This window comes from Physeter macrocephalus, chromosome 3 (genome assembly GCF_002837175.3).
Source record: "Physeter macrocephalus isolate SW-GA chromosome 3, ASM283717v5, whole genome shotgun sequence".
Taxonomy (NCBI): Eukaryota; Metazoa; Chordata; class Mammalia; order Artiodactyla; family Physeteridae; genus Physeter; species Physeter macrocephalus.
The window spans coordinates 26,539,361-26,565,940 of record NC_041216.1 but is presented as its reverse complement, the minus strand read 5'-3'; the positions used below and the strand labels follow the sequence as shown (position 1 = coordinate 26,565,940).

The following is a 26,580-nucleotide window of genomic DNA, read 5'->3' as shown; positions in this document are numbered from 1 at the left end:
GGCGTCACGGCAGGTTGTACACGTGCCAGGAGATGGTGGCAGATGAGCAGCAGGTGAGGAGGACCCTCCAGCCGGAATGTCTGGTACAGAGAAGGCTTGAGCTCCCCAGGGGCCGGCAAGAGGCAGCAGACTTGCCCAGAGGAGCAGAGCTGAGTGGGCTCTGATGGGGCGTTTGCTGACGCCCTGCCCTCCTGTTGGTAAACCAGGCAAATCTCCAGGGAAGGCGAGTGACCACGAGCTTGGAGATCTGCCTGGGGACGCCATCAGAGCCTAGGGAGGTCTGGACTTGGCTGGGGCCCCCTGCCCAGAGAGGCGCGACAGGAGCTCCAGTGGTATCCCACCCACCACGGAGCCAGCTTGTGATCTGGAGCCGAGGGACCACACCAGGGTGGAAAGCACAGGGAGAAAAACACACTGGTCATCTTGGGGCAATGACTTCCCGAAGACCTGCCCTGGGGACCATTGCGTAACACATACACCTGGGGTGGAGAGAGGCCACACCTCAGTGAGGTGGTTTTCCCGTGGGCAGCGAGGGCTGCATCAGAAGACCTCGGAGGGAAGCCAGAGCTTTACTCTGCCCCGGGGAGCAGCTGACTTGGACAGCTTCCTCCAGTCTAAGCTTCGGAAAACCAAGAGCCCAAACAGTAACGCGATCCCCGGGTGCGTCCTCCCTGGAACTCTGTCCTGGGGAGGCCCTGGGCGCTGGTTCCAGAAAAGCAGGGCAGAGAGCACAGAACCCTTCTGTCTACCAGAGGCTGAGGCCCGGCGGGGCGGAGCAGCCTGCATACACCCACCGGCCCCCAAGACTTCAAAAGCAGCCTCACCCCCAGAAATGAAGCAGGTCTCTCTGCCACGGGTAGGCTCTCCTCTTGGGAACAGTGAGAATGTCCCCGGCGTTACTCAACCAATAGCTTCCGCTGGGCCCCGTGTCGGGGTCAGAGAAGCTCACAAGGCCCATAAGGGCCGGTATTCCCGAAGCTTGACATCCAGGCGGTGGGGGGGGTGGGGGAGACGCAAGGTTTACGCCAGCCTCCAGCCCAGCGCCACCGGGCTCAGAGTAACGGGCACAGACGAAGCTCTCGCCTTCATGGGGGATGCAGAAGAACTTCTGAAAATACACAGAAGGCCATGCTGAGTGAGTCAGGACAAGCTTGCAGGAAAAGGCGAAACAGAGAAATAAGCACAAAGGAGTCCAACGCAAATCCTGCACCTAAACGCCCTCCCCCCGCATTGTGACCTCGAGGAATGAGCAGGCCCAGGCAGGGCTAATCCATGAAGGGCAGCGCGGAGAGGGTCCTCCCGGCCCTTGGGTGGGTACGTGAGGCTGGAGGGTGCCCATGCCCCGCCCCCCTCCCTCCCTGACAGCGCTTTCTTTTGCTTTCAGCCCATGACACTGGTCTTGTGACCCTACAAGTTGCCTTCAACAACCAGATCATCTCCAACTCAGTGGTGTTTGAGTACAAAGCTCGGGCCCTGCCCGCGCTCCCATCCTCCCAGCACGACTGGCTGTCACTGGACGGTAAGAACGGCGCTCGGGTCACCTTGCCAGGCCCCAAGGGAGAGGGACACTTGGGAACCCTGTGTGCAAGGTGTGAAAAAGGAGGACGCATCCAGGTTTCCTAACTTCTGCTGCTAGGGTGCAAGTCTCACCTCGAGAGGACCAGCTCGTCCCCACCCTCAATCTCGGTCTTTCCCTGGGACAGAGGGAGTAGGTGAGCTTGGACCCAGGGCTTGCCAGGGCGTCCGAGCGGCCAGACAAGCCCCTGAGCTGCTGAGAGGCCCCTCTCCGGACAGAGCTGGGGCAGCAGGGTCCAGGCATCCCCTGCTGCCCCACCCCCAGCCCCAGGGCAGTTTCCAGAAGCAGAGGGAGAGCTCCTGGAGGCCGTCACCAAGCCCGGAGCCTCTCAGAGGCAACAGCAATGGGCGAGGCTGGGGGAAGGCAGCCCAGGCTGGGCTCCTTTCGGATTCCAAGGCCTGGACTTCAAGGCTGTGCGATGAGTGCTTCTGCCCTTCAGGGATCGGGAGCCACACCTTCTCATGGAAGCCCTCCCCCACCCAGCTGAGGGCCGAGGGCCAGGGAGCCCCCGGAGGCTCCAAGGCAGGAGGCAGGACGTGACGGCCAAGGATGCTTCTCTGAGAGCCGCTGGCCTGCTGCACGGGGGTGCCGAGCGGTGGCTGCTCCCCCTGGGGCGCCAGAGGCTCTGCAGAGCAAAGTTGCAGAGGCTGCCCTTCCAGACCCAGGCATACCCAGGGGAAGCCCCAGAGTTGGCCTGGCGGGGCTGAGCTGATGGTCTGCTCTGGGCACCGGGACAGGGTGGAGGGACGGCTTACACCCGCCCTTAGTATCAGGGCAGCCGCAGAGGTGCCCGGCTGTGGGGTACCTTGCTGGAGACGTTGCCGGCCCAAGGTGTTGGGTCTCAGCTAAGCTGACCCAGGCCCTCTGTGGGGGTCAGTTCCTTAAGCTCCCCTCCCCCATCCACAGCAGGCCTTTGCCTTCTCCCCTCTCAGACCACCCCTTGCTGCTGGTCGCTGGAGGCTCTCCGGGCTTGGGCACACGCCTTAGGCAGCTTTCCTGGGCCACCCAGTGTGTAAATCTCTGCCTCATCCCAGCTCCGGCCCCAGCAGTGACGGGGTGCCTGGCAGCCGCCCTGGCCACTGAACCCTCTGAGCTGTTCCCAGAGGTGGCTTTGGGTCAGCAGGCATCTGCACCCTGGCAGTGGCCACCTGGGAGCTCCAGGCTGGCCTTGCCAGCCACCCTGGCCGAGGCTGAAGCCAGCCGGCGCCGTGACGATGACCTGCCGGATGTAACAGAGAAGGGCAGGGTGACCAGGGGCTCCCGTTCAGGAAATCCGGTTTCAGTTTTGCAGAACAAATGGGAAAGGGAACAGGGAACTCTGCAGAGCCCTGGCTCTCCCTCAGTGACCAGGTCACTTCAGCAGGGTGCACTGCAGGATGCAGGGGCCAGGCAGTGTCGGACCTGCCTGGAAGACGGAGCCCTTCAGAAAGCCAAGTCTAGTCAGGCAGTGCCTTGCCTCGGAGCACAGGAAACATCAACCGTCCCCCGGAAGCCCAGAGGGCAGGCTGTACCAGGAGGTTGCCGGCAGGAGAGGATGCTATGATAGAGATCATGGGGAAGGGAAGCCACCTTAACTGCTTCGTGACAAGCACGCCCCCGAGTCCTCGGCCAAACAGGACACCTGCTCCCCAGCAGCCCTCTCTGCCTGCGCTTGGAGCTCTGAGCTCCACAGGCCTCCAGCTGAAATAAGCATCCCCCCAGCCCCTGGCAGAATACACAGGAGCGATGACAGGAGTTGGGGAAGAGACGAGGCAGGGCCACCCCCCTACAGAGAGCAGATGGGGGCCCCGAAGGACCCCATGAATCTCTTTCCCTTTGGGCTTGGCCAGGCATCCTTTCAATAGTGGGAGGGGAAGGGGGGCCAGGGCAGAGGAACCGTGAGACCCCCCCACCCTTCCAGGGTGGAAGAGTAAAACTACCCTCTCCTGGTTCTTTTCCATCCCCCCCTCCCCACCCCCAAAAATGAGTACAAGTGACTTATCTACCCAAGGATCATTTTCCCAGCATTTCACCAGCCTGATACAGAATAACGGTGGGGGCGAGGGGAGCGGAACCGCAGCCGCAGGGCCAGGGTCATAATCCACCCAGTGCAAAGGGGACAGCCGGGACGGCCCAGAGGGTGGCGGTCCCCCGGGCTCTGGCCAACCCTGTGGCCTGGCAGTGAAGAAGTGGGTGGAAGAAGATGCTGCGGCGACCAGGCTGTCCGAAGCCTTCCTCTCCTCTCCCCTCTCCTCGCGTTCCGCAGCTCCTTCCCTCTCTGCCCCTCCCGCCCCCAAGGTTACCGGGCAAGTGCTCAGTTAGAGCCGCGGGGACGTGGAGGTGCGCGCGCTGCGGCCAGGGGGAGGGGCGGCGGTGGAACGGGAGGGGGCGAGGGGACAGCAGCGCCGAGCGAACCGGGGCGCGGCGGCCGGGCGGCGCGCGTGCACACGCAGGCGCACGCACGGACATACGCACGCGCGCGCGCGTGCGCGCACACGCACGCGCGCACGCCCGGCGCAGCTGCAATGCAGGGGCCCTGCGCGGAGCGCTGGGCGGGTTGCGCCCGCGCCCGCCCCACGGACTGCGGCACGGCTCGGCCCTCCCCAGCCCAGGGGAGAGAACGGGGACGTGCCGCCAGGGCCGCGCGCGCTCCCGGCCCGCCCCACTCCACCCCCGCCCGTCGCCCTGCTTGCCACCCTGGGGGCGCTCTTTGCTCCTCCCTCCATCCCAGCGGGGGAGAAGTGTTTGGGAAGAGATTTCAGCTTTCATTTGTTTAAAAAAATGGATTTGTTTGCCAGACTAAAGGCTGGGGTGGGGCACGCGGAACCGAATCCGCGCGCGCAGCAGCAGCCGCGGTGGCGCAGCCTTTGTCTGAACAGCCTGGCCGGGCGGGAGGCGATGGTCCCCGCGGAGGGTCATGGGCGCAGGGGCCCCGTGTCCCCCAAAATCTCAGTTGGACACAGCCATCCAGGCGGAGACAAGCATGGAAACGGGGGGGGGGGGAGGAGGGAGAACAGGGAGGAGGGGGCGCTGCCGTCGGGCACCTACCCGCTCCAGGCCGACTTTGGGGGGAGCACAGTCTTCTGGGTCTCGGGAGCTGCAGCGCTTCTCCCAGACTTAGGGGACGTGCCCATCCTCCCCAGCCCCTGCACTGTGACCTCTAGAGGACACAGGCCCTACAGGCTGGCAGATTGCGGGCCACAGTACCTGTTTGTCTTAAGAAGGAGTGAATGCACGAACGGATAAGTGCCCACGGGGCACATCAAGAGAGCTTCCTCCAGCCCAGTGTTCACGAAGGCTTTTCCAGGAGGAAGTGACTCTTCCACTGAGACCTCCAGCCTGAGCAGGCCTCAGCCAGGCTGAGAGGGATGGGAACGAGTGTCCCAGGGAGAGGAGGCAGCAAGGGCCCCAGGCTGTGGAACAGACGCTTCCTCTAGCCAAGGGGCTCTGGGAACTACCCGCTTCACCATCTCTTCCCCCAGAGGTCCAGATTCAGAACAAATTTCCCGAGGCCTCTTGCATCAGGACCCCAGAGTGGTCCGGGGTGGGTCAGCTGTGCCTTTGGGGCGCAGCGGGACCTCTTCCAGGCAAGAGGCAGTCAAACCGCCCGTTTACCCCGGGACCGTTTTCTGAGGGCCTCTGGGAAATGCCCCCTCTGCCTGCCATGGGTCCTGGGGACACAAACAGCCAGGGCTGTGCTGAGTGTGGGGAGGCTGTGCCGTGTGTTTAGACGGCCTCGCCTGGGCCTGTGTTTGCAAAAAGAATAAACCCAGGCCACCTTTTACCCTGTGGCTCTGGAGCGAGGGGGTGGGGTGCACATCTGGCCAAGGGCACTAGGACACCTTTAAGGGATCCCTGTCCCTGGAAGAAAGGTGAGCGGAACTTCTGGGCGCCTGGTTCTTTCCCTTGCAACCAGCTGATGCCCCCCAAGGTCCCGGCCCACCCCTACCCAGCCGGGCCCCCCTCCAAACCGGACTAAGCCGCTTATTCTCAGACTCTATTTTCAACTGCCTCCCGGGCAGCTGAGCCTCCTGCCTGAGTGAGACGATTGGTGGGATACACGGATGCAGCTTTCTTGGGCTCAGCCAGTCAGCCACCTGGGCAGGTCTCCTGCCACCCGCGGGTGGGGGAGGGACCTTGTAATCTCAGGCAGAGGGAGGGAGCAGGAACTCACATCTCCTCGTCCAGGTGCCTGCTTCGGCATATGAAGCCCTGGGGAAAGGCGGACACCCCTGGCAGCCTGGCCTCCGGCTCACCGGGGCCAGAGGAGGGTATCTGGCAAAGCCAGCCTCTGGGGCAGCCTGGCGCCGGGTTAGAGGCGTGGGAAGGTGGGAGCCTTGCCCCCTGTAAGGAGGTGGAGAGAAGGAAAAGCAAGATTTGGCCTCCTGGTTTGGTCTTCTGTGACCAACGCGTCTGTGCTAATAGATGGAAGATGTGTAGCTGGAAGGGTCCCCAGCTCTGTCTACCCCCCCTTCCCCCCCCGCCTCCCAGCTGCCTGTCCCTGGCACGTGGCCACGTTCCTGCCAGCCTCTCCCCTGCTGGCTGGTTTCTAATAGCGGCCTCCAACCACCAGGAGTGGGAGACCACACACTGAGCCAGAGGCCGAGGGTGCAGCCCAGGGGCAGCCAGGAGGGGCCACTCCAGCTGTGAGAATGGCCCCTGGGAAGCTTCTGGATGCTTCCTCCCTCCAGTGAGGACACTCCAGGGCTTTCAGATGAGTGTACCTTGCTGGCTCCTCCTGGCCGGGCTCCCTCCATCCTGCAGATCCCCCAGCCCGCCTGCCAGTCACCCTCCTCCGGGCCCGTGATGAACTGTCCACATGGGAGAACATCAACAGAGCCAGACAGAAAGTGTATCACTGTTACCAGATAATGTGGGGAGAGGAGCAAATGTTAAGTTGTAGTGAATTTTAAATGCCACTGTTTTACTGAAACGAATACAGTTTGTTTCATGGGGTAGAATACAAAATTCAGGAGAGTCTTTTAGATCAGACATAGAGCATCAGTGAACGGTCTTGACTTTGGAGAGCGCCTTGAACCACAGGCAAAGTCAGTGCCCCGAGGGCCTACGCCCTCCTGCCTCTGGGAGCACTTTGAAGGAGCTTCAGAAGCTTGGATGCAGGGGTCTTCTCTGTAAGTAAGAAGGGGCACTGCGGAGAATCTTCTGGCATTCACCTAGAGTGGGGTCTGGGGCACGCTCCGGTGGGTTAACTCTTGGGTGTCTGGGTATTTCTTTACCTAGAGGGGACCTAAGAGATAAGTCGGTCGTGGCAGAAACTGGTTTGAGCCATTCTTATACTTGGGACGTGAAGCTGAGTGGCAGGAAGGGCCTCTGGTCTGAGCTGCAGCTACCCAGCCAGGGCCTCGCTCCAAAGCACAGGCTCCCTCCTCACAGTGTCTCTGTGCGCTGTGGGGTCCACATCCTTACAGGTGGGGGTGGGTGTCCTTAGCCCTCCTGAGGCAGAAACCAAGGGGCCTGGTGCTCAGATGTCTCCCGGAGACGTGATCTCCTGCGGCTTGCGGCCGGGGCCACACCGAATGGATCTGGGTGGCAGGGATGGGTCACCTTGGGGCTGGGCCTCACCCGCCTCCTTGCATCAGTGACAGATGGTGCCCTGCAGAGAAACGGCAAGCCCAGCATCTGCAGAGGCCGAGGAGACAGCCCCTGGGCCCTCATCCTGGCTGTTGGGGCAGGTAGCAAAGTAAAAACCAGTGGGCGAAGACCCGGAGCTCCGGCAGGCGTGGCCGCTCCCGCGGGGGGCAGCTTCCGGCCACCGGGGCGCAGGTGGCTCATCCTGAGGCGCGAAGGTGGGAGGCTCAGACCCTCCGATGGTCAATATCAACCAACTTATCCTTGACTGTTGCATGAGTTTCCTGGCAGTTCTAGAGGCTGGACGTGCTAGCGGCCCTGGTGCTGGCAGGGCCATGCTCCCTCTGAAGGCTCTAAGGGAGAATCCTTCTTGCCTCTTCCAGCTTCCGGGGGCCGCTGGCAACCCTTGGCGCTCCTCGGCTGGTGGCAACGTAACTCCAGCCTCTGCCTCCGTCGTCACGTGGCGTCTTCCTTCTCTGTGTGTCTCTGTGTCTCTGTTTTCTCTTCTTACAAGGACACGGGTCATCGGATTAGGGCCCCACCCAATCCAATGAATTCACCTTAAACTAGTTACATCTGTAATTAACTAACTACCAAGACCCTATTTCCGAATAAGGTCACGTTCTGAGGCAGAGGGAGGAGAGAGAGGCCCTGGAGAGCGCAGGCTACGTGAACGTTAACAGAACATTCCAGAAGGAGGAGCTGGTGCCGGAGACTGAGCAGGAGAAGTCGGGGGAGTCGGAGGGACACAGAAGAGGGTGGGATCTCAGAGCCTAGGGTCAGGGGGCTTCACAAGGGGAGGAGGTGGTGCCTGGGGTCCGAGGTGCTGGAAATCATCCAGTGGATTAAAGACCCGGCAGGCCCTGGGGTGCTGTCTCCAGGCCCCTCCCTCACCCTCTGCCCGTGAGGGCTTAGCCCCGCCCAGGACCCTCTTTACCGTCTGTAAAGGTAAAGGTGCACTGATACATCCACCTTTGTGCCTCTTCTCAGATCCAGAACCTTCCATCTAGCTGCCCCCGGACATCGCTGCTCCGGTTTTCTTGGGCAAGTCCACGTGTCCCAAACGTTACTCACAATTGTTCTCTTGTTGCCACGCGCCCCCTCCCGACCCTATACCTCCTACAACCTCGGCGGAAAGCGCACCCCAGGAAACCCAGAGTCATTCCTGAGACCCCCTGCTCCCGTCCAGCCCCGCAAACCCGTCCCCGTCCTAGTGGCCTTCTCTCCCTCATTTCTCCTACTTCTCTCCAGCCCCTCTGCCCCCACCTTGACTCGCCCAAATGTTTTTGCATATCCTCCTCCGGCTCCCGGCCTCTCCTCTCGCCTCCTTCCACGAGGGCCGTTCCTTCTTGCATCACCAGGTACCGCTCTGACTCTGGGGGACCTTCGTTCTCGTGGCGTTTACATTCTAGAGGCGGGAGAGAGATAACAAACACCTCACAGAGGAAATATCGGGGCACGTACCGCAGGCAGCCTGGTCGAGGGGGGCCAGGGTGGCTGCTTGAGGCCGGCGGCCGGCGGAGGCCCCTCTGGGGAGGCGCCCCGTCAGGAAGGACGCACACGCGAAGATCCTGGGAAGGACGTTCCAGGCCGAGGGGATCACGGAACAGAGTTCCCTGGGAGACACGGAGCCTGATGTGTAGGGGCCGCGCGGTGAGCGGGCTAAGGGGAGGTGCAGCGGAACGAGAAGGGGCCGGGCCTCCGGGGGCCCATCAGCCAGGGCGGGGGGGCTGGGACTTGATCCTGAGGACAGCGGGAGGGTTATTAGCCAGTGAGGTGACACGCTCAGTTCTGTTTCCAGGAGCCCTCCGCCCCCACCCCGGCTGCTGTCTGGAGCATGAATCGTGTCTCTACTCACAGGGCGGCCACCCCGGGCGCTCTTGCATCAGCGCGGGCAAGAGATGAGAGCGGCTCCGACGAGGCCGGCAATGATGAATCCCAAGAGACAGTCGGGGCACTTCGTGGGGGTGGAGTCGGGGGCCCTGGTGATGATCTGGACCCGGACGGTGAGCCGCTGGGGGTAGAGCCGGGGGCCCTGGTGATGATCTGGACCCGGACGGTGAGCAGCCGGGGGTGGCGTCGGGGGCCCTGGTGATGATCTGGACCCGGACGATGAGCAAGAGAAGGGTGGGTGGTGCCTAGATTTGGGGCTTAAACAATGGTGGGGGACAGGGGACCATTTCCTGAGACGGAGGACTCTGAAGAAGGTGGGAGAGAGGGAATCTCGAGTGGGTTTTGGTCATATTCTGGTTGACAGCCTATTAGAGTTGCCAAGGGTACAGTTGGGTTTGAAAGTCTGCAGGCCAAGGAGGGGCCCAGAAAGGAGATAACATTTAGATGTCATCAGCTCAGCAATGGAATTTAAAGCCACGGGTCTAGAGGCAGTTGCTCCATGAAGGAGGGTGGATAAAGGAGAGGAGAGGGCACAGGGCCAAGCATGGGCTCCCCCAGTATTTAAATGTCAAGCAGGAAAGTTGCCGGCAAAGGAGAAGAAGCATCCAGCGAGAGGAGGAAGATGGGGAGGATGTGATCGCCGGGAGGCCAGGAGAAGAGGGTGTTTCAAGGAAAAGGATGTGGCAGCCGTGTTAATACCAGGAGAAGGGGAGAAGAGCATTCCAGGCAGAGGAAACCACGTGTAGGAAGATCCCACGGCAGGAGGGAGCTCCGTGAATTTAAAGAACCCAGAGAAGTGGCTGAGAAGTCTGGAAGCCTGTCTCTGAGCTCAGATCCCTGACTCTCCCCAGGCTGGGACAGGAAAGACCTGGCCCGGGAGATCTTGTGCCCCCACCCCTCCTCGGGCGGCCAGAGAAAAAGCCCCGGGCCCTGCCTTTCCTGCCCCTGCCTTTCCTGCCTTGCCTTCTGCTGTTGGCCCAGAAAACCATCCCACAGGTCTGCGGGCCCCAGAGAGGCAGCTTCCCTGGCCCCGGGCTCAGGGAGACATCCACACCTGCTCTGAGTCCCAGGGACAAACTCCCTCCCAGTTGCTCCCCACTGGGGTGCAGGGACTGGTGCCAAGTCCCAAAGCAGGAACAAACTGTGACTCACCCGCCAAACGGTGTGTGGATGTCAGACCCAGTGGAGACGGCTCTCAGCCCCCGGCCGCTGGTTGTGGCGGGAATGCGGGAATCCTGCAGATGGGCCCAACGGCCGCCTGGCAGTCTGCTGCCTCCTAAATCTGTTACGTCGGACTCCCATTATCCACCACGTCATTTAGACGCGGGTCAGCTGTGCTTCAGGGGGCATGGCCTCGGAGAAAGGCCTTGGCAGAGCTGGGGGTCCCAGAAAGCCCAGCCGGCCCGGGCAGAAGGCCAGTTCAGGCCAGCGTTTTGCAGGTTTCCTTAGCCTTTCCTAGGATCCGACCCCGGAATGCACCTCCCTGGAAAATAATGGAGATGCTGATCTGTCTACCCAGCGAGTGGCAGCAACGGCCCTGAGACGGGGAGACCCAGGACATCGCCCGTGAGCAAGGAGAAGGGGCCGCGGGCCAGGCGGGGGCTGGTGTGGCCTCCAGAAGGAAGCGGGGTCCTGGAGGTCCTGGAGCTGGATGAGAGGAGATCCCCACCTCCCCTACCAAGGATCCAGATCCCAGCCTCTGGGTGGGGCGAGCACAAGCCCTCTCCTTTTAAAAACTCCCCCAAATACACACGTTTCTGATCCTCTCCAAGCAGCCCAGCGACTGACCTTGTCTCCCGCCTCTGTGACAACGAGACATTCACAAGAGCCTGATAGGCTGAAGCCCAGCTCCCTCCACTGATGACATGTTCCACTTGTGAACTTAAAGTCCTTTGCTTGAGGGAAAAAAAAGTGACAGGCACGTATGTGTCAGATGTTCCATACTTAATAATGGGAGACATTTAAAAAAATCCGTGGCAGAGTGGAAATAGTTGATACATCAGAATCTTCGAGAGTTAGAACTTGAAAGAAATGGTTGTCGCATTGTCCAAACTCCTCATCCCTCTGGAAGGAACCTGGGCCCCCAGAAGAGCGGCGACTTGCCCCAAACCACTGCCCAATCAAGACAGAAGCCCTTCCGACTCCAGATCAGCGTGTGCCCTGCCCCCTCCACGCACTTCCCCTTCTCCGTCCCACAGCCAGACTCACAGACTCCGGAAGCCGGGACACAGGGCAGGTGAGAAACCAGCCGGCCGAGGCCCTGGGCCAGTCCTGACATCAGCAGGTGGAGAGGTCCCCCGAGGGTCCTTTCTCCTGCCCAGGTCCGAGATGGGCCCTCACCCCATTTGACGGCACCCACTTTTAGAAGAGCCGCTGACGCCTTGGGTAGTCTCAACGGCACCCAAACTGCATCCCTTGGTCTTGAGACACGAGGGAGAGCTGGCAGACCTGTTGGCACAGAGCTGTCCACCCAGGGGTTACAGCAGCTGACACGTACGTGCCACCACCTGCCAGGCCCTATCCGCGAAGGGTTCACGCGTATCGATTCACTCAAACTTCCCAACTACCTGTGAGGTCCCCCATCCTACAGATGAGGACGCAGACACGCAGTGAGCAGGCGATGCCGAGAGGATCATACATAGTGGTCTGACCCCATATCCACCGGCTCCTGACCTCCACACAGTGAGAGCCGTCCTCTGTGCCTCTTCTCTCTACTACGGTTATGCTGCATCCGATGGGGCCTCCGGAGCTAGAAACATCCTTCATCCCTGCTCCTCCCTTCTCCACCATCCTCTTCCCCCGAGCCAAGCAGTTTGCAAAGTAGGACTTTGAAAACCCCCAGGGCTTCCTCCTCCCGTCTTCCGGGTCCCCTACCATTTTTCTGTCTCAGGCCTTTAGCATCACACGCCCGGGCTTGGAGCCTCCCCGTTGGCCTTCCTGCCGCCACATTCTTTCCCCCCCCATCCACGCTGTGTATCACGGATGCTTTTGGAAAGGACTGACGAGAACCCGCTGTGTGCCAGGCTCTGTGCAAGGTGCGGTCCCCTGGGAGAGACAGACCCAAAAACTGGTGATTGTAACCCAGTGCAGCACGATGAGTTAGAAATGGAGGCGGGGCTGCCAGCGGCACCTGTTGGGAGGGGCGTGGTCATCTGGGAAGGTCAGGATCAACTGTGACTCTCCAGCACGGAATCCAAGACCCTTTCTAAGCTGCCCTCAGCCTGTCTTTCTCGGCTCATCTTCGGCCCTCCCCTCCTCTCCCCCTGCACAAGGCTCTCCCCTCCTCTCTACCAAAATACCCAGATTTCCCCAAACATACTGTAGTGTTTCTCACCTCGAGGCCTTCACACGTGCTGTTCCCTCTGGTCTCTCAGGTTATTTTTCCTGTGGCTGCTCTAGAGAACTCCTGCTCTGTTGAACATGTCTACCGTAAGGCCCTTCCCCTCTAAAAGCTGACTTCCCCCCCTCTTCCACTGCCCCCCCCACAGGATGCCTTCTTTTTATTTGGCTCTTCCATTACACTTTGTAAATTCCTCCCTTAGCAATTCTTTCTTTGTAATCATTTATTCCCCAACTGGTACTGGAGCCCCCAGTAGGTGCCAGGCCCTGGGCCAGCGCTGAGATTAGAACAAAGGAACGAATGGAAAAGAGCAGATGAGGTTCCCGGGCTCAGCCAGCTTACCGTCTAGCAGAGGAAAAATCAGACCTGAACGCCAAACCTTTGCACAAATAAGTGTGTGGGGAGCTCGCAATGGAGGGTTAAGAGGAGGTCTGGGAGGGATTTCTTGAAGAAGTGGCCCCTGAGCTGAGATCTGAGGGAGGAGGAGAAGTTAACTCCATGGAGAGGGGAGGGAACAGCACGGGAAACAGCATGCACAGACAGCCCTGTGCTGGGAGGGAGCCTCATGGATATAAGGGAGCACGTGAAGGCTGGGGAGGTGGAGAGGGGGCGGGGATCAGACCAGACAGGTTAGAGGGGTACCCAGGCACCAGCCAGGCTGAGGAGTGCTGGCTTTATCCCCAAGGAGAGGAAAGCCATGGGAGGTTTGAGAGGCATGGACATGACCAAGTTTGCATTTCGAGAAGTGCTCTGGGCTGCCGCATGGAGAACGGATTGAAGGAGAGCCAGAGCTGGCGAGGGTAGACCAGTGACTCCTCCAGGCTAGAGAGGATGCTGGACTTGGCGGCTCTGGAGAAAGGGGACCATCAAGAGAGATTCAGGAGGTAGCATCAGTAGGACTTGTAGATGGGTTAGGTATGGGGGTTCCGTGTCATGCACCCTGGAGGAGGACCGGTCACGAGTTGGGCTGAGTTTGAAGGGCCCTTGGGACACATCCAGGGGAAAAGTCAACAACAGGAAGTGAGTGGACTTAGGCTCCAGAGCTCAGAGAAGCATGTGGGCAGGAGAGAGACATCTGTGACATGACTGCATGGAGGAGGCATGGGAAGAAATGGGTCAAGGGGTGTGGATGAAATTGACAAAGGTGAGACTATAGCTGAGTTCTGAGGCCAAGGACTTTTGTCTTAGTTATAATCATGCCCTAAGAGGCCAGGAACACAGTAGGTGCTCAATAAATATTTCTTCAAGGGATAGACGGACGGACGGACGGATGGACGGATGGATGGATGGACAGACGGATGGACAGACGGACGGACGGATGGACGGACGGATGGATGGACGGACAGTGGTGTCTTTGTGACACTGCTGACTGACTCCAGCTTTAGGCTACAGGATCCCGGACGGACGGATGGAAGGACGGATGGATGGACGGACAGTGGTGTCTTTGTGACACTGCTGACTGACTCCAGCTTTAGGCTACAGGATCCCTGATGTCAGAAGCAGCTGGGGAGGGGGGTCCAGAACTGACCAGGCACCATCAACCCCTTTCTGGTTTCCCTGTCACTGGACAAGCTTCAGGCAAATAACCCAAGGCAAGAATGCGGAAGCTTGACCCTTATTAAAAATGTGCCCTTGAGGCTGCCTTCAGAGCTTTTAAGGGGCAGAGAATTCACTACTCAGCTCCCTGGGTTTGGAAAAGGAAGAGAAGAAGCAAGTCTCCTCCCTGAGCTGCTCAGACCCATCTCCCCTCTGGATCTCACAGAGGATGGGGACTTCCCAACCAGGTCCTTGGCAAGTCCCTGCGTGGTGTGTCACCATCCTGGGGTCTGGAGGAGGGCCTCATCTGACCCTCTGTGACTCCCTCATTGTCTGACCCAACCCTACCTTAGCCTGGTGAGTGAATGAATGAGTTGGTAGGTGGATAGCTGAGTCAGGAGCCGTGAAAACCTGCCTATCCACACCCATCTCCATGGAATGCGCTGCACCAAAGTGCTCTGGTATGACAGTGACAGCCATTCCAGCCAGGCCCCATGCCGACAGCTTCATGTTCATGACCCCCAGCCGGGTCATAAACCACAGTGGAAGAAACAGCTTTGGTAGAAGGCAGCCTGTACACCTGCCCATCAGTAACTGGTACCTGCTGAGTCCCAGGCATCTGAGGGGCACTCTCCTGGATTCAGGGCTTTATGGGTCAACTGGGCGAGCCCCTACCTCCAGGAGTGCAAGGCCCAGGACGTGAGGCAAGCCGGACAGCACAGCTGGTGTGACGAGTGCCCCATAGGGGCAGGTTCCGAGGATCAGGGGAGCACATGAGCGGGGCAGGGAGTCCCTCCGTGCTCCCATCAGGAAGAGAATGCACTTGACCGGGGTTAACTCTGTATGAAAACTACGTTTGTTCAGAGGAACGCTCTCCATATGTAGAAAGAATGTGCAAACAGTCAGCCCACTTACAATCCATGCTCGGTTTCCATCATTCAAGGAAAGGACTCATAGAGGCCATGAAAGCCGTTATATTCCCAGTTACAGTTTATTACATCAAAGGGATCCAGATGGAAACCGGCCAAGGGAAGAAGTGTGTCTGGCAGGGTCCAGGAGGGCACCAAACACCCACCTTCCATTGTCTTCTCCCATGGGTTGTGGCCAGCATTAATGTCCCCGGATCAATGTGTGACAGTGCTCACGGAAAATCACCGATCAGGGAAGCTCACCTGAGCCTTGGTGTCCAGCGTTTCTCTTGGGGCTCCGCCGCGTAGGCGTGAGGGAGTGCCCTCATGGCTGATCTCGGTCTCCGGTCTCTCCCGAGTTGGCTGAAACTGTGTGACCGGAAGTCCTTACCCTAAATCGCATAGTTGATCCTTCTAGAGTGGCCAGCCCCTACCCTACAGCTCTCCACTGTAACCAGCTCCTACCTTAAATCATACTGTAGGACTCTCCAGTGACTCAGGCAAACTAAGCCACTCCCTCCGGCAGGACATTCCAAGGGCTTAGAGATCACCTCCCGGAAGGCAAGGACAAAAGCCAGACCTCTCTCGGGTCAAGGTTAAAGTCTCTACTGCGCAGAATTGCACCTCCCCTCCTCGGCCCCCACCAGCCTGTCTCCCCTGTTCCTCACCCAGCAGACCAATTTCTTTTTGCTGTTCTTGTCTCGAGAGGAAACGCTGAGTGTCTGACATGGTTTTTGCTGTTGTTGTTGCCGTTGCTTTCAAAGTGTCGCCCCTACGCGGATATTGTGTATGCTCAGCAATTCTCTGGGGCTCAAGAACACAATTTATTATGAAAAATGGTTTGGGCAACTACTTTGTCTTCTGCAGAGAATACTGTGCAAAGCTCAAGATTTCCTGGGCAGAGAGGTGAAATTCACTACATTACAGATCCATCCACTTAAATGTGAAGTCAAATGAGAAATTTTAAGAGCCTTTGACAGCTAAGGTTATTATTCTCCCATATTATCTCAATTACCTCTTTAAATTACTCACCTGTGCCACGGCCCGTGATGCTCTGCAAATGAACCTGCATCCCGTCTCCATCCTGCAGACAGCACCCCTGGCTCCAGCAGTGTTCTTTCCTCACTAAAGTGTTCTCCTGTTGGCTCCATTTGCTGCTGAAGGGCTGTGAGCAGCTCCATTTGGAGCTGCCACTCAGCCTTCTCCCTCCCCCACCCCCTGGAGGAAGCCCCTCCTCCACCCCCTGGAGGAAGCCCCTCCTCCAACAGTTCTCCTCTTTTTTCCCCCAACACCGATGGGAATGGATCTGACCTTGCAAATGGTAACCAGCTGGGTGCACACGGGAATCTCAGAGCCAGGGTGGGGTCCTGGGCAAAGAGCATTCCTGCTCAATAATTCACCTTTAAGAGAAAGAGAAAACCTAGATGCAGCATTCGGCCATCTTCTAAGATGTCAACAATTCAGTGTGATTCTCAGACATGAAAAATGCATCAATGCTCTAATTTTATAAGCTCAGTGATGTTTATTGTGACATCAGAAGGCCTGGCCTGGGCCCCCGCCAGGCAACAGCTAAAGCCAGGGGAAGCTCTAGTGTGTAGCTCCGAGCAGGGCCCGCCCAGAAGTCCTGCAGACGTGGCCCTACGAGGTCCGGCTTGATGCCTTCGAAGCCTCCAGTGCCCTGGCACTTGGAGATGGCTGATGCGTTTATCACGAGTCTTTCTGCCCGTTCCTGGAAAAGCAGCAGGAGAAAAAGCAAGCTCCGAGCAGAGAGCAGTCGTGCAGCGGCAAGCGTGAACCTCCAGGCCCCCTGATGGCACTTTACAGACGTCATTCCTCCCCCAGCATTCTCGAGTTTGATTCCCAGAAGAAAGTGAGCGGGGGCTCATTTTATATTTGCTGAAAGGCCCTGGCATTGTTTTAAGTTACTTGAAAGTGAGTTAAAGCTGGGAGGATCCTTGGGTGGGGCGGCATTTCTTGTGACAGCATCCCAGGGGATTTCACTTTGATGCGGATGGTGTTTCTCAGGCAGCAGGGTCAAGCCAGGGACTGACCCGGCTTCAGTGGTCCAGAAGCCCGTGAGCTGCAGACTTGCGTGGGGGTGTGGCTGCACTGCGAGGGGCCACAGCGGATACCAGGGTGTCAGAGACCAGCAGGGGATGGGGGTACACATGTGTGTGTAACACATCGGTGCTTTTCCCTGGCCACTCTTGTTTTTCTCAGAAACGGCGTTGAGCTCCTAAGGCGTCTAAAACACCCCCTGAGCTCAACCTGTCAGCTCTGCTTCTCCGAGGCATGTGAGATGGTTGTAGCCTAAGATGCACTGGCCTCTAATTGCGCCTTCCCTTTGGATTGCTTTTTCTTCTTTTCGGTAACAGAGCGGGATTTGACAAGCCCCTCCCCCGGTGACCTCGGTAATGACTGATTATGTGTAGGAAGCTGCTGGTTGCTTCCCTAAAAGGGGAACTTCCCAGCTCTTGTTACCACCAGTGTCTAAGCTGCAGGGTTTGGTCGCAGCAACTGTCAGGATGGTGGTTTCAAAGTGGTCTTCGGCGTACATATCCAGTCTTTTGACTGTTGTCACCTTCAGTCGAATATACCCATTTCTCCTTCATCGGGTTCCCAAGTTTAAAAAAAATGAACAATATCTACTTCGTAAGAAAGTATACCACAGCAGCTTTAGTAAGTGCATCTTGAGTGTACCTTTTGAGTAAACACCGCTGTTCTTAACTGGGACTCCACTGGGCCGTACAACAGCGGTCCAGTGGGTGTCTGTGATGGTCTCAGACCCCAAAGACCGAAGCTTCCTGAGATCCTCTCTGGAAGGATCCGCAAGAGGGTTGGGCCCTGATTTGGCAAGCACGACCTTGAACAGGGAGCCATAGAGTTCTGCGCTTGAAGGTCTATGAGCCCTCAGCCAGGTAAAGAGACGCAGGGACATGTGGGGAGCCGGGCTTAGAAGACAAAGCTTGTCTTAGCTTGTCTTTGTTACTACCAGGGAACATACCGCAGACGGAACGGCTGAAACAATAGACATTTATTTTTTCACAGTTCTGGAGGCTAGAAGTTCAAGATCAAGGTGTGGGCAGGTTTGGTTTCTTTTGAGGCCTGTCTTCTCGTCTTGCAGACAGCCGCCTTCTTGCTGTGTCCTCACGTGGCCTTTTCTCCGTGTGCTGTCTCTTTGTGCGTCCCAGTATCCTTCTCGGATAAGGACACCAGTCAGATTGGGTTAAGGTCAACCCTAACGGCCTCCTTTTAATCTAATCACTTCCTTTCAGGTCCTGATCCCAAATACAGTCGTTCTGAGGTCCTGTGAGTCAGGGCTCCGATCTATGAATTTCTGGGGGTGTAAAAACTCAGCCCATAACAGAGCCATTCTCCAAAAATGAGATGTCCTGCATGAAGAGGATTTCATCACTGTCATGAGGGCTCTGCCAAGCCCCAGACCTGCCCTTTGAGACCCCATGGTGGGCCCACAACTCAGACCCCCGCCCCCCCCCCCCGCCCCCCGCCCCAGGCCAGAGGCCTCATCTGGAGTTTCGCTGGCTTGCGCCTGAGTTTTCTGGCCATCTTGGCCAAGGTGTGGACTAGTCACCTTGCCCTATTGTTTAGCGGAGACAAGGTGCTAACACCTTTTGGGCACCGGCTACGAGCTTCACAAATAGTCCTTATGATGACCTTGGGATGCAGCTACTAGTATCATCCCTGTTTTACAGATGAGCACACTGAGGTCTAGAGAATAGAGTCTTTCCGAGGTGTCAGAGCTGGCAACAGTGCCCCGGCCCTTCTGACTCCTGAGAAGAGTGCTCACCACTTGGCTACTCTGCCCTCAAGGGGTTTTAGGCTCCTGCTTCGAATAAAGCCCAGGCACAGACTGGCCTGGCTGGCCCAGCTTAGAGGGTCCCCAGGCCAGACAGGAGCCGTCTCCTTGAGTATGTCTGCGGTGTGCCACCCAGACTCCTGGTACCAAAGGGTGGTGTTGCGTTGACAGGCACAGCTTCAGGAAGAGTGCTGGGGGGAGAAAGAGGCCTCGGCCCTGCCAGCCAAGCTGCCAAGCCTGTCTTTTGGTTAAGGAGGGGCCCTTCAGCCCATTGTGCTGTCACGGAGGCTGTTTCTTTAGCGCTCACATGGGGCCAAGCAGAGAAGCAGCTAAGAGCTCCAGCTCAGGAGTGCGGGGGATCGGGGTCTCTGCTGCTCACTAGTGCACAGTCCAGGGCAGATTGCTTAACCCCCTGTGCCTCAGTTTCCTCCTCTGTAAAACCACGGTAATGGGAACACCCACTGCACAAACTTGGTGTGAGGATGAAAGGAATTAACACGTGTCAAGAATGCAGTCGCCCAGCAAATACTATCTGGATGATGATGGTGATGGCAGCTCCCATCCCAAGAGGAAGAACCAGGTCTCTCCCCTCCCCAGGTGGCGTCTGCCTATTAAGCTGTCTTCACTATTCTGTCCATGGAGGCTATACCTCCTTGTCCATGAGGACCATCCTGCCCAGAGTCCTAGAGCAGACGGGACCTTGGTGAGTTGGAAGGCCTGGGTGGGACCACAAGCCACACTGGCATGGGTCCTTTGGTCCTCATCCCCAAGCCCCACCCAGGGCGCCCCCTAGTCCCTGGGCTCCCACTTGACATTCATTATCCAATTGCATCCTCTCCCTGTTTCCAGGTGATGTTTCCATCCCCATTTTACTGACAGGAAGCTGAATCTCATCAGGTGACTTGTCCTTTGTCACGCAGCTCAGGGCTGCGGAGACTAAAGCCCATTGGGTGCTTTATCGCCGCACGTTACCATTTCCTGAACGTATGTCGGATTATCCGCCTTTTGACTCTGCTGCTCCTTAGAGCAGAGCCCGTCTCTGCACGTCCCCCGCTCTCATAGGAGACTAGCCATGTATTTTACCACCTGGCATGTGTATAATCCTGGCGGTGGGGACAGAGGGAATGGATGGGCCTGTATGAGCCACCAGGGAGAGTGTGTGAAGGTGGTTTCTTTCCCCCAACTTCTTTGGATTCTCTTTCTTCATCATGGCCCTTAGGAGAAACCCCCAAGTTCCCAGACTGAGCTGACAGTCTTCCCAGGCTGATACCAACGCTGGCAGCACGGTTTGCCCTGGTAGCAAACACCTTGTCTCATACAGCTGTCCCCTACAGTAATCTAATGCTGCGTAACAAACCACCCCAAAGCTGAGTGGCTCCAAACAGCAAGCATGTGCCAGTGCCCTCACTGCTGTGGGTTGCCCGGGGGCGTGCACGCAGCTGCATTCATGGGACTGGTCATTTCAAATCCACAGTCCCTGCAGCCGAAGCACAGGGGTGCTTGCTGTGTCAGGTCCCACTGGACCTGCACCAGGACCCCATCTGCATGGCCTTAGACCTCAGTTTGCAGAAGAGGAAAGTGAGGCACAGGAAGAGAAAGGAACGTGGCACACAGGTAGTTAGTGGTGATGCAGGAAACAGGGTCCGGGCTGCCCTGCCCCCACCCAGCGCCTCCCTCCCATGGAAGGCTCAGGGGTCTGACAAGGACATTGGCAGCTCGGCTGAGGTGTCTGAGGCTCTCTGCAAAGCTCACCTTCACCCCTGAATCAGCCAACCATTGTGATGGAGAAGCCCGGCCTATCAGGGACCTCTCCGAGGGGAACCCCAAGTTCAGGCCACGGTTCTCTCCAGGATCCCTAGCTGTCGAGGAGGCAGTCACAACCAGTGGGAACTTGATGGACTCACCCCTGGCCTTTTCACAATCCTTCAGAAGCACAATTAGCCAGGTGTCCCCTTCCATCATCCTCTGCCTCATGGGGTCACCACCACGGGACTCAGTGCCTCCCCTGTGTCTGTCTTGTCTCCTCACTGAGCAGTCACCTAGCCAGGCCACATTCTCTGCCTGCTGCCACCATATCCCACCGAGGCCCAGACACGGGGGCTCAGTGAGCAAGAGGGGACCCACTGACAAAGGATCAGCCATCAGACCCTCCTGATCTTGGGTTTTCTTTTCCCATCACTCAGTTTTCTCTTCTAAAATTAATCCACTGATTCCTTTTATACTTCATTCTTTTTCTCTTCCTCTTATTGTGTGTGTGTATGTCTCCACTGAGGTGTAATTAACATACCATACAATTCACCCATTTAAAGTGTACAATTCAAAGTTTTTTAGTCTATTCACAGGGTTGTACAGTCAACATCACAACCCAACTTTTGAACAAGTTTATTCCTCCAAAAAGAAACCCTTTTCCCCATTAACAGTCCTGTCCCGCTGCCGCCAAGCTCCTCCCTCCTCCCCCTCCTAAGGCAACTATTCATCTACTTTCAATCTCTATAAGTCTGCCTGTTCTGGAGTCATATCATATATGTTCGTTTGGACTGGCTTCTTTCACTTAGCATTATTTCTTCAAGGTCCATCCATGTCGCAGCCGGTGTCAGTTCTTCATTCCTTTTTATTGCCATATAAATGTCCATATGTGTGGACATATGTCTTCACTTCTCTTGGGTATATACGTGGAGTGGAATTGTGGGGTCATACGGTAACTCTATGAGTAAACTTTTGAGGAAGAGCCAGATGATTTTCCAAAGCAGCTGCACTATTTTACATTCCCACCAGCAGGGTAGGAGTGTTTGTTTCTCCACATCCTCACCAACACTTGTTACTGTCCATCTTTTTTTTATTATAGACATCCTGTGGATGTGAAGTGGTATCTGATTTGCATTTTTGTGGTTTTGATTAGTGATTCTGATTTACATTTCCCCAATGATTAATGTTGCTGAGCATATTTTCATGTGCTATTAGCCATTTGTTTATCTTCTCTGGGGAAATATCTATTCAGAGCCTCTGCCCACTTAAAAAAAAAATAGGTTGCTTTTTATTCTTGAGTTGTAAGAATGATAAGGAATACAAGTTCCTTATCACGTATATGATTTGCAAATATTTTCCGCATTCAGTGAATTGTCTTTTTCACTTTCTTGATGGTGTCCTTTGAAGCACAAGTGTTTTCGATTTTGATGAAGCCCCATTTTTTTTTTTTTTTTTTTGGTTGCTTGTGGTTTGATGCCATAGCTAAGAAACCACTGCCAAATCCAAGGACATGAAGATTTCCCTCGACATTTTCTTCTAAGACATTTGTAGTTTGGCTTTTGTATTTAAGTCTTTGATCCATTTTGAATTAACTTTTACGTATGGTGTGAGGTAGGGGCCCAACTTCATTCTTTTACGTGGGGACATCCAGTTACTCCAGCCCTATTTGTTGAAAAGACTATCCTTTCCCCATTGAAATATTTTGTCACTCTTTCCCATGGTTTCTAAAAATACTTTTATATTTTCTAAGGCCTTAAAGATACAATGAATACGCATCTTGCATTTATTTTTAAGTTGTCAGTTTTTATTAGATTATTTTTTATTAGAAGTTGATATATGCAGAAACATATTTGATTTCTTATGAGATAGGAGAGGTGAAGTTATGCTGCAGTAACAAACAACCCCATGTCAAATGATTTATTTCTCTCTCATGCTCAAGTCCAATGCCAGTTGGTAAGGAAGGTCCTATTCATCACAGTTACTCAGGGACCCGGCCCAGTAGAATCTACATCTTGACATAAACCAGCATAACAGTTGCTGGGGCTGATGAAAAGAAGTCCTGGTTCTTAGAAATTTCCCAGACTGCTTTCTTAAACAAAGGGAATCTTAATGATGGCAAGAATTTTTAGGTACTTGGAGAGCCATCACAGGGGTAGAATGAGTGCAGGTTCAGAACTTGAAACCCAGACCTGCCGCATACGGTCTGTATGACTTTAGTCAAGTTATCTGACTCCTTGCAGCCTCGTTTTTTCCTCTGTACAATATCCAGCTTGCAGGAGAAACAGTAGCAGTGTATGTGAGTGTCTAGCGTAACAGCAGGCAGATATCAGGTACCCAACAAACCGTAGTTCCCTTCATCCTCCTGAGACCCTCAGCAGAGGTTAGGGCTGGGATACGGACACACCATCTCTGCTTTAAGATGCAACAGTTGCACTTGGTCTGGGTGCTACCAAGTGAAGTCATCACCGAGCAAAGTTTGCTTCACTATTTAAAACAATGACCCAGGTGTACTCAAAGCCCCATAAAAACCTAGTGAAAGAATTTGCTTGAAGCCCATGACTGTCTCACCCTGTCATTTCCTAACCTGGAAGAGAGGAGCATGAACACCCACGAGGAAGGACACTCTGCCAGCACACTGCCTGAGCCCTGAGCTTACTCCGGAAGCATCCACCTCACCCTGCCCCAGCTCCGCCTGCGTTTCCAGGTGTGGGCCCTTGGAAAGGGAGGGCACTTGCTCTTGTGGCCTCCACCCCGAGACAGAGGTGCAGAGGGGAAGGAGAGCGGCAGATCTTCCAAGAGGGGAATGGCCCCAGCTGAGGACTTTCCTAGTGCAGAAATGTCACCTCGGGCTGCCTGGAAGGAGAGCTCCAGGCTGCTGACCCCAACTCTGACATCAGGGCACAGCCAATGTGTTGAAGCAGCCATGGCTAAACGTTTCTTTCATGCCAGGTGGACATGAGCTGCTGGAGGAAGGGTGAAGGGTCATGGCAGGCAGCTGGGATGCCCAGGTCTGAACGAGAGCTGAACTTCTGCCTTTTCAAAAGCAAATCCAAGGGGGAAGAAATAAACCCAAACCAACCAAACAAAAACCAGACAACAACAACAAAGTTCCCCACCTAAAAGAAACGTCTGGAGGCTTTTTCTTTAGCTGGGGTCCAGGAGGCTGAACCTGGACCCAATCATCCCGAGTTCCCTGCACTGCATGTATAAAGGCAGGTGTCGCCCCTCGTGATCCCACCTCCCCAGCTGGTCTCTGTTGCCCACAATCTACTCAGAGCAATTCAACAACTATTAGCTGAATCCTTCCAGCGTGCCTGGAATTGTGCAAGGTGCCAAGATAAGTTAAGACTCCATTCCTGTTCTCAAGGAGATGAGCGGTGTCTCCTTCTTAGCTGACAACAACTAACTTTTAAAAATACTTCTTATTAATGTACAGTACATATGGAAATTGCATATATCATAAGTATGTGAAACTCAGCTCAATGAGTTTTCACAAACTAAAACCAATGCCCAGGTCAAGAAGAGAACATTACCAGAAACCCAGAAACCCACCCCCACTCCTTTCCAGTCACTATCCACCACTCCAAGACACCCTGACTCCGATGGCAACAAGACCGAACTTGTATTGCGTGTAACTTATGTGCCAGGCACCACTGGTGTAAGCACCTGACATCGATTGGCTCATCTAATTCTCACCCATAGATCTGAAGGCACAGCCCATGGGGTACACAGTTAGCAAATGGGAGAATCTAACTACCATTGTCCCCGACTACTACCCTTCCATTGCCTCTCCTGGAAACAGAGTGCTGAAATAGTAATGCATCGCAATGCTCCTGGGTCTGCTCCGCGGAGGGCAGCCAGGGGATCTGAGCCAGGCCTCGATGAAAGGATAAGAATGCCCCTAGCAGATAAAGAGGGGGAAAGTGCATAAGCAGAGCAGGAAAGCGCAGGGGTCCGGTGTGGCGAGAGCAGGGCAGAGGCAATGGGGGTGGGAATATGAAGGACTTGTTGGAACAGGATTGTGAGTGCGTTCGAGCGTTCTGACTTCGCCGGGGCAGGTGAGGGACTTGCTGAGGTTTAGAATCAGCCATCGGCCCCCGAGAGTGAGACCATACTCCACCTGCTGGCTTTGCTGGCTCAGAGGCGTGGCACAGGATGGGAGCCAGCCCCACTAGGGATGTCCTTGAGCTTGGTCTCTGAACAACGACTCAGTTTTGGTTGTATAGTCTTGAGGGCTGTGCAAAATTCTGTGGTTGTTTTCGTGTGCGTTTGGGTAGGCTCAGTAAAAGTGACTCTGCCCCCATCTTTCGAGACACTTTTTAACCCAGATGGCAGAAAGGAGACATAACCAGTTTTTACGATCTTTGAGAATATGAGGGAAAAAATATGAGGGAAAAAAAGAGAAGATGGGCTCCGCCGGGCCAGGTGAGGGACTTGCTGAGGTTTAGAATCAGCCATCGGCCCCCGAGAGTGAGACCATACTCCACCTGCTGGCTTTGCTGGCTCAGAGGCGTGGCACAGGATGGGAGCCAGCCCCACTAGGGATGTCCTTGAGCTTGGTCTCTGAACAACGACTCAGTTTTGGTTGTATAGTCTTGAGGGCTGTGCAAAATTCTGTGGTTGTTTTCGTGTGCGTTTGGGTAGGCTCAGTAAAAGTGACTCTGCCCCCATCTTTCGAGACACTTTTTAACCCAGATGGCAGAAAGGAGACATAACCAGTTTTTACGATCTTTGAGAATATGAGGGAAAAAATATGAGGGAAAAAAAGAGAAGATGGGCTCATCACAAGTCTGCACGGGTCAAGCACTTTCTGTGTGCAAGGCCGTGGGTGGGGTTAATTGAATCGGCAGGACTACACCTGTTACAGGGAAAGGAGAAAGGGTGGTGGGTGTCCATTTGGGATGCCTGGGAAGGCTGCTTGCAGACGTGAGTCTTGACGGAGAGGTGTGACTTGGGCTTGAGGCGGGAAGCAAGAGATACTATGCAGAAGCATCCAAGTGAGAAAGCCGAAGCCAGAACTTTTGGACACCGGGGTTAGAGCCGAGGGATGGGCAGAGGCCCTAGAACTTCAGTTAAGGAGGTCAGGCCCTGCGCCGCCCGAATGGGCGCCGTGGACACTCCTGAACGGGAGCCGTCCTGCAGCGTCCCTGCCCAGACATCCTCGGCCGCCCTGGCCGAGGACCCGCGCCCCTCCGCACTCCGACCCCGGGACCCGCCCAAGTGCCCCGGCGGCCTCCCGGGCGCTGCCCCGGCTCCGCAGCCGTCGGCCGGCTCGCCGCGCCCCGCGCCGCGCCCCGCGCCCCTCCTTCCCGCCCAGCCCTCCGCGCTCCCCCGCTCGCGGCGCAGCGCAGCGCCGGCTCCTCCCGTGGCTGCATTGCAGACGCCGCCGCCGCCGCCGCCGCCGCAGGGTGCGCCGGGGCTGCGCCGGGAGCCCGGGGCCGGGTACGCGGGGCCCCAGGGTGCGGGGCTCCCGAGCGGACCCGACGGCGCCGCGGGGCCGGGAGTCGGCTGCCGGGCGAGGGGCGGCTCCGCAGGCCGAGAGCACGCGGCCCGAGCGCCCCTCCCGCGCGGCGCGGGCCCCAGAGGAGGCCGCCCGAGGCTGTGGGCCCGGGGGAGCGGGCGCGGCCGTCGGGCTCGGAGTCGTCCCTGCCCTCGAGGGGACCGTGGCCTCCCAGCTGGCGGGCCTCCCGGAATCTGGGCGCGGGAGCGGGCGACGGCATCTCGAGGGGCCGTGGCGCGCCCGGGGCCGCGCTCCGCCCGCACCCTCCGGGCCGAGCCCGCCGCCGTCCAGCGCGGCGCCGCGGGGCTCGGGCGCAGTTCCGGCGCAGTCCCCGCGCCGAGCGGCTCCGCGCCCCACACCTGCCTCTGCCCGGCTCCGGGTGACGTAGCGCCCTCCGATTGGTCCGCGGTGCCAAGAGGGCGGGGCCGAGGCCGGTGAGCTCACCGCCGCGCCCCGCCATTGGCCCGGGCGGCGCACTCGGGCTGTGGCGGGGAGACAGCGGTACCCGGAGCCCGAGTCGTTTCAGCAGCGGCGTGTGGAGCTGAGCGGGTCGGGGCAGGGCTGGGCTGTCGGGGCCGGGCCGGGCGGGGCCGCGCGGGAGGAGTAAGAAGACAGAGGCAGCTCGGCGCCAGCCCGACCGAGCGTTGGTCGTGCTCACCAAGTCGGAGTGAGTGTGCGTGCGGCCGAGGGGAGAGT

At 56.9% G+C, this 26,580-nt stretch overlaps 1 protein-coding gene and 1 long non-coding RNA gene across 4 annotated transcripts in view; both read left to right on the top strand.

The window, feature by feature from the left end:
• Positions 1-26,580, top strand: part of CAMTA1 (calmodulin binding transcription activator 1) — a 913,233-nt gene that overhangs the window by 827,889 nt on the left and 58,764 nt on the right. For both annotated transcript variants that reach the window (XM_055083802.1, XM_028487894.2), the window contains one exon: positions 1,385-1,519. In XM_055083802.1, coding sequence (XP_054939777.1) covers positions 1,385-1,519 — 135 coding nt within the window. The remainder of the gene's footprint in view (positions 1-1,384; positions 1,520-26,580) is intronic.
• The window catches only part of LOC114485958 (uncharacterized), a 3,721-nt gene continuing 3,568 nt past the window's right edge, over positions 26,428-26,580 (top strand). For both annotated transcript variants that reach the window (XR_008616962.1, XR_008616961.1), the window contains exon 1: positions 26,428-26,551. This is a non-coding gene — a long non-coding RNA (uncharacterized lncRNA). The remainder of the gene's footprint in view (positions 26,552-26,580) is intronic.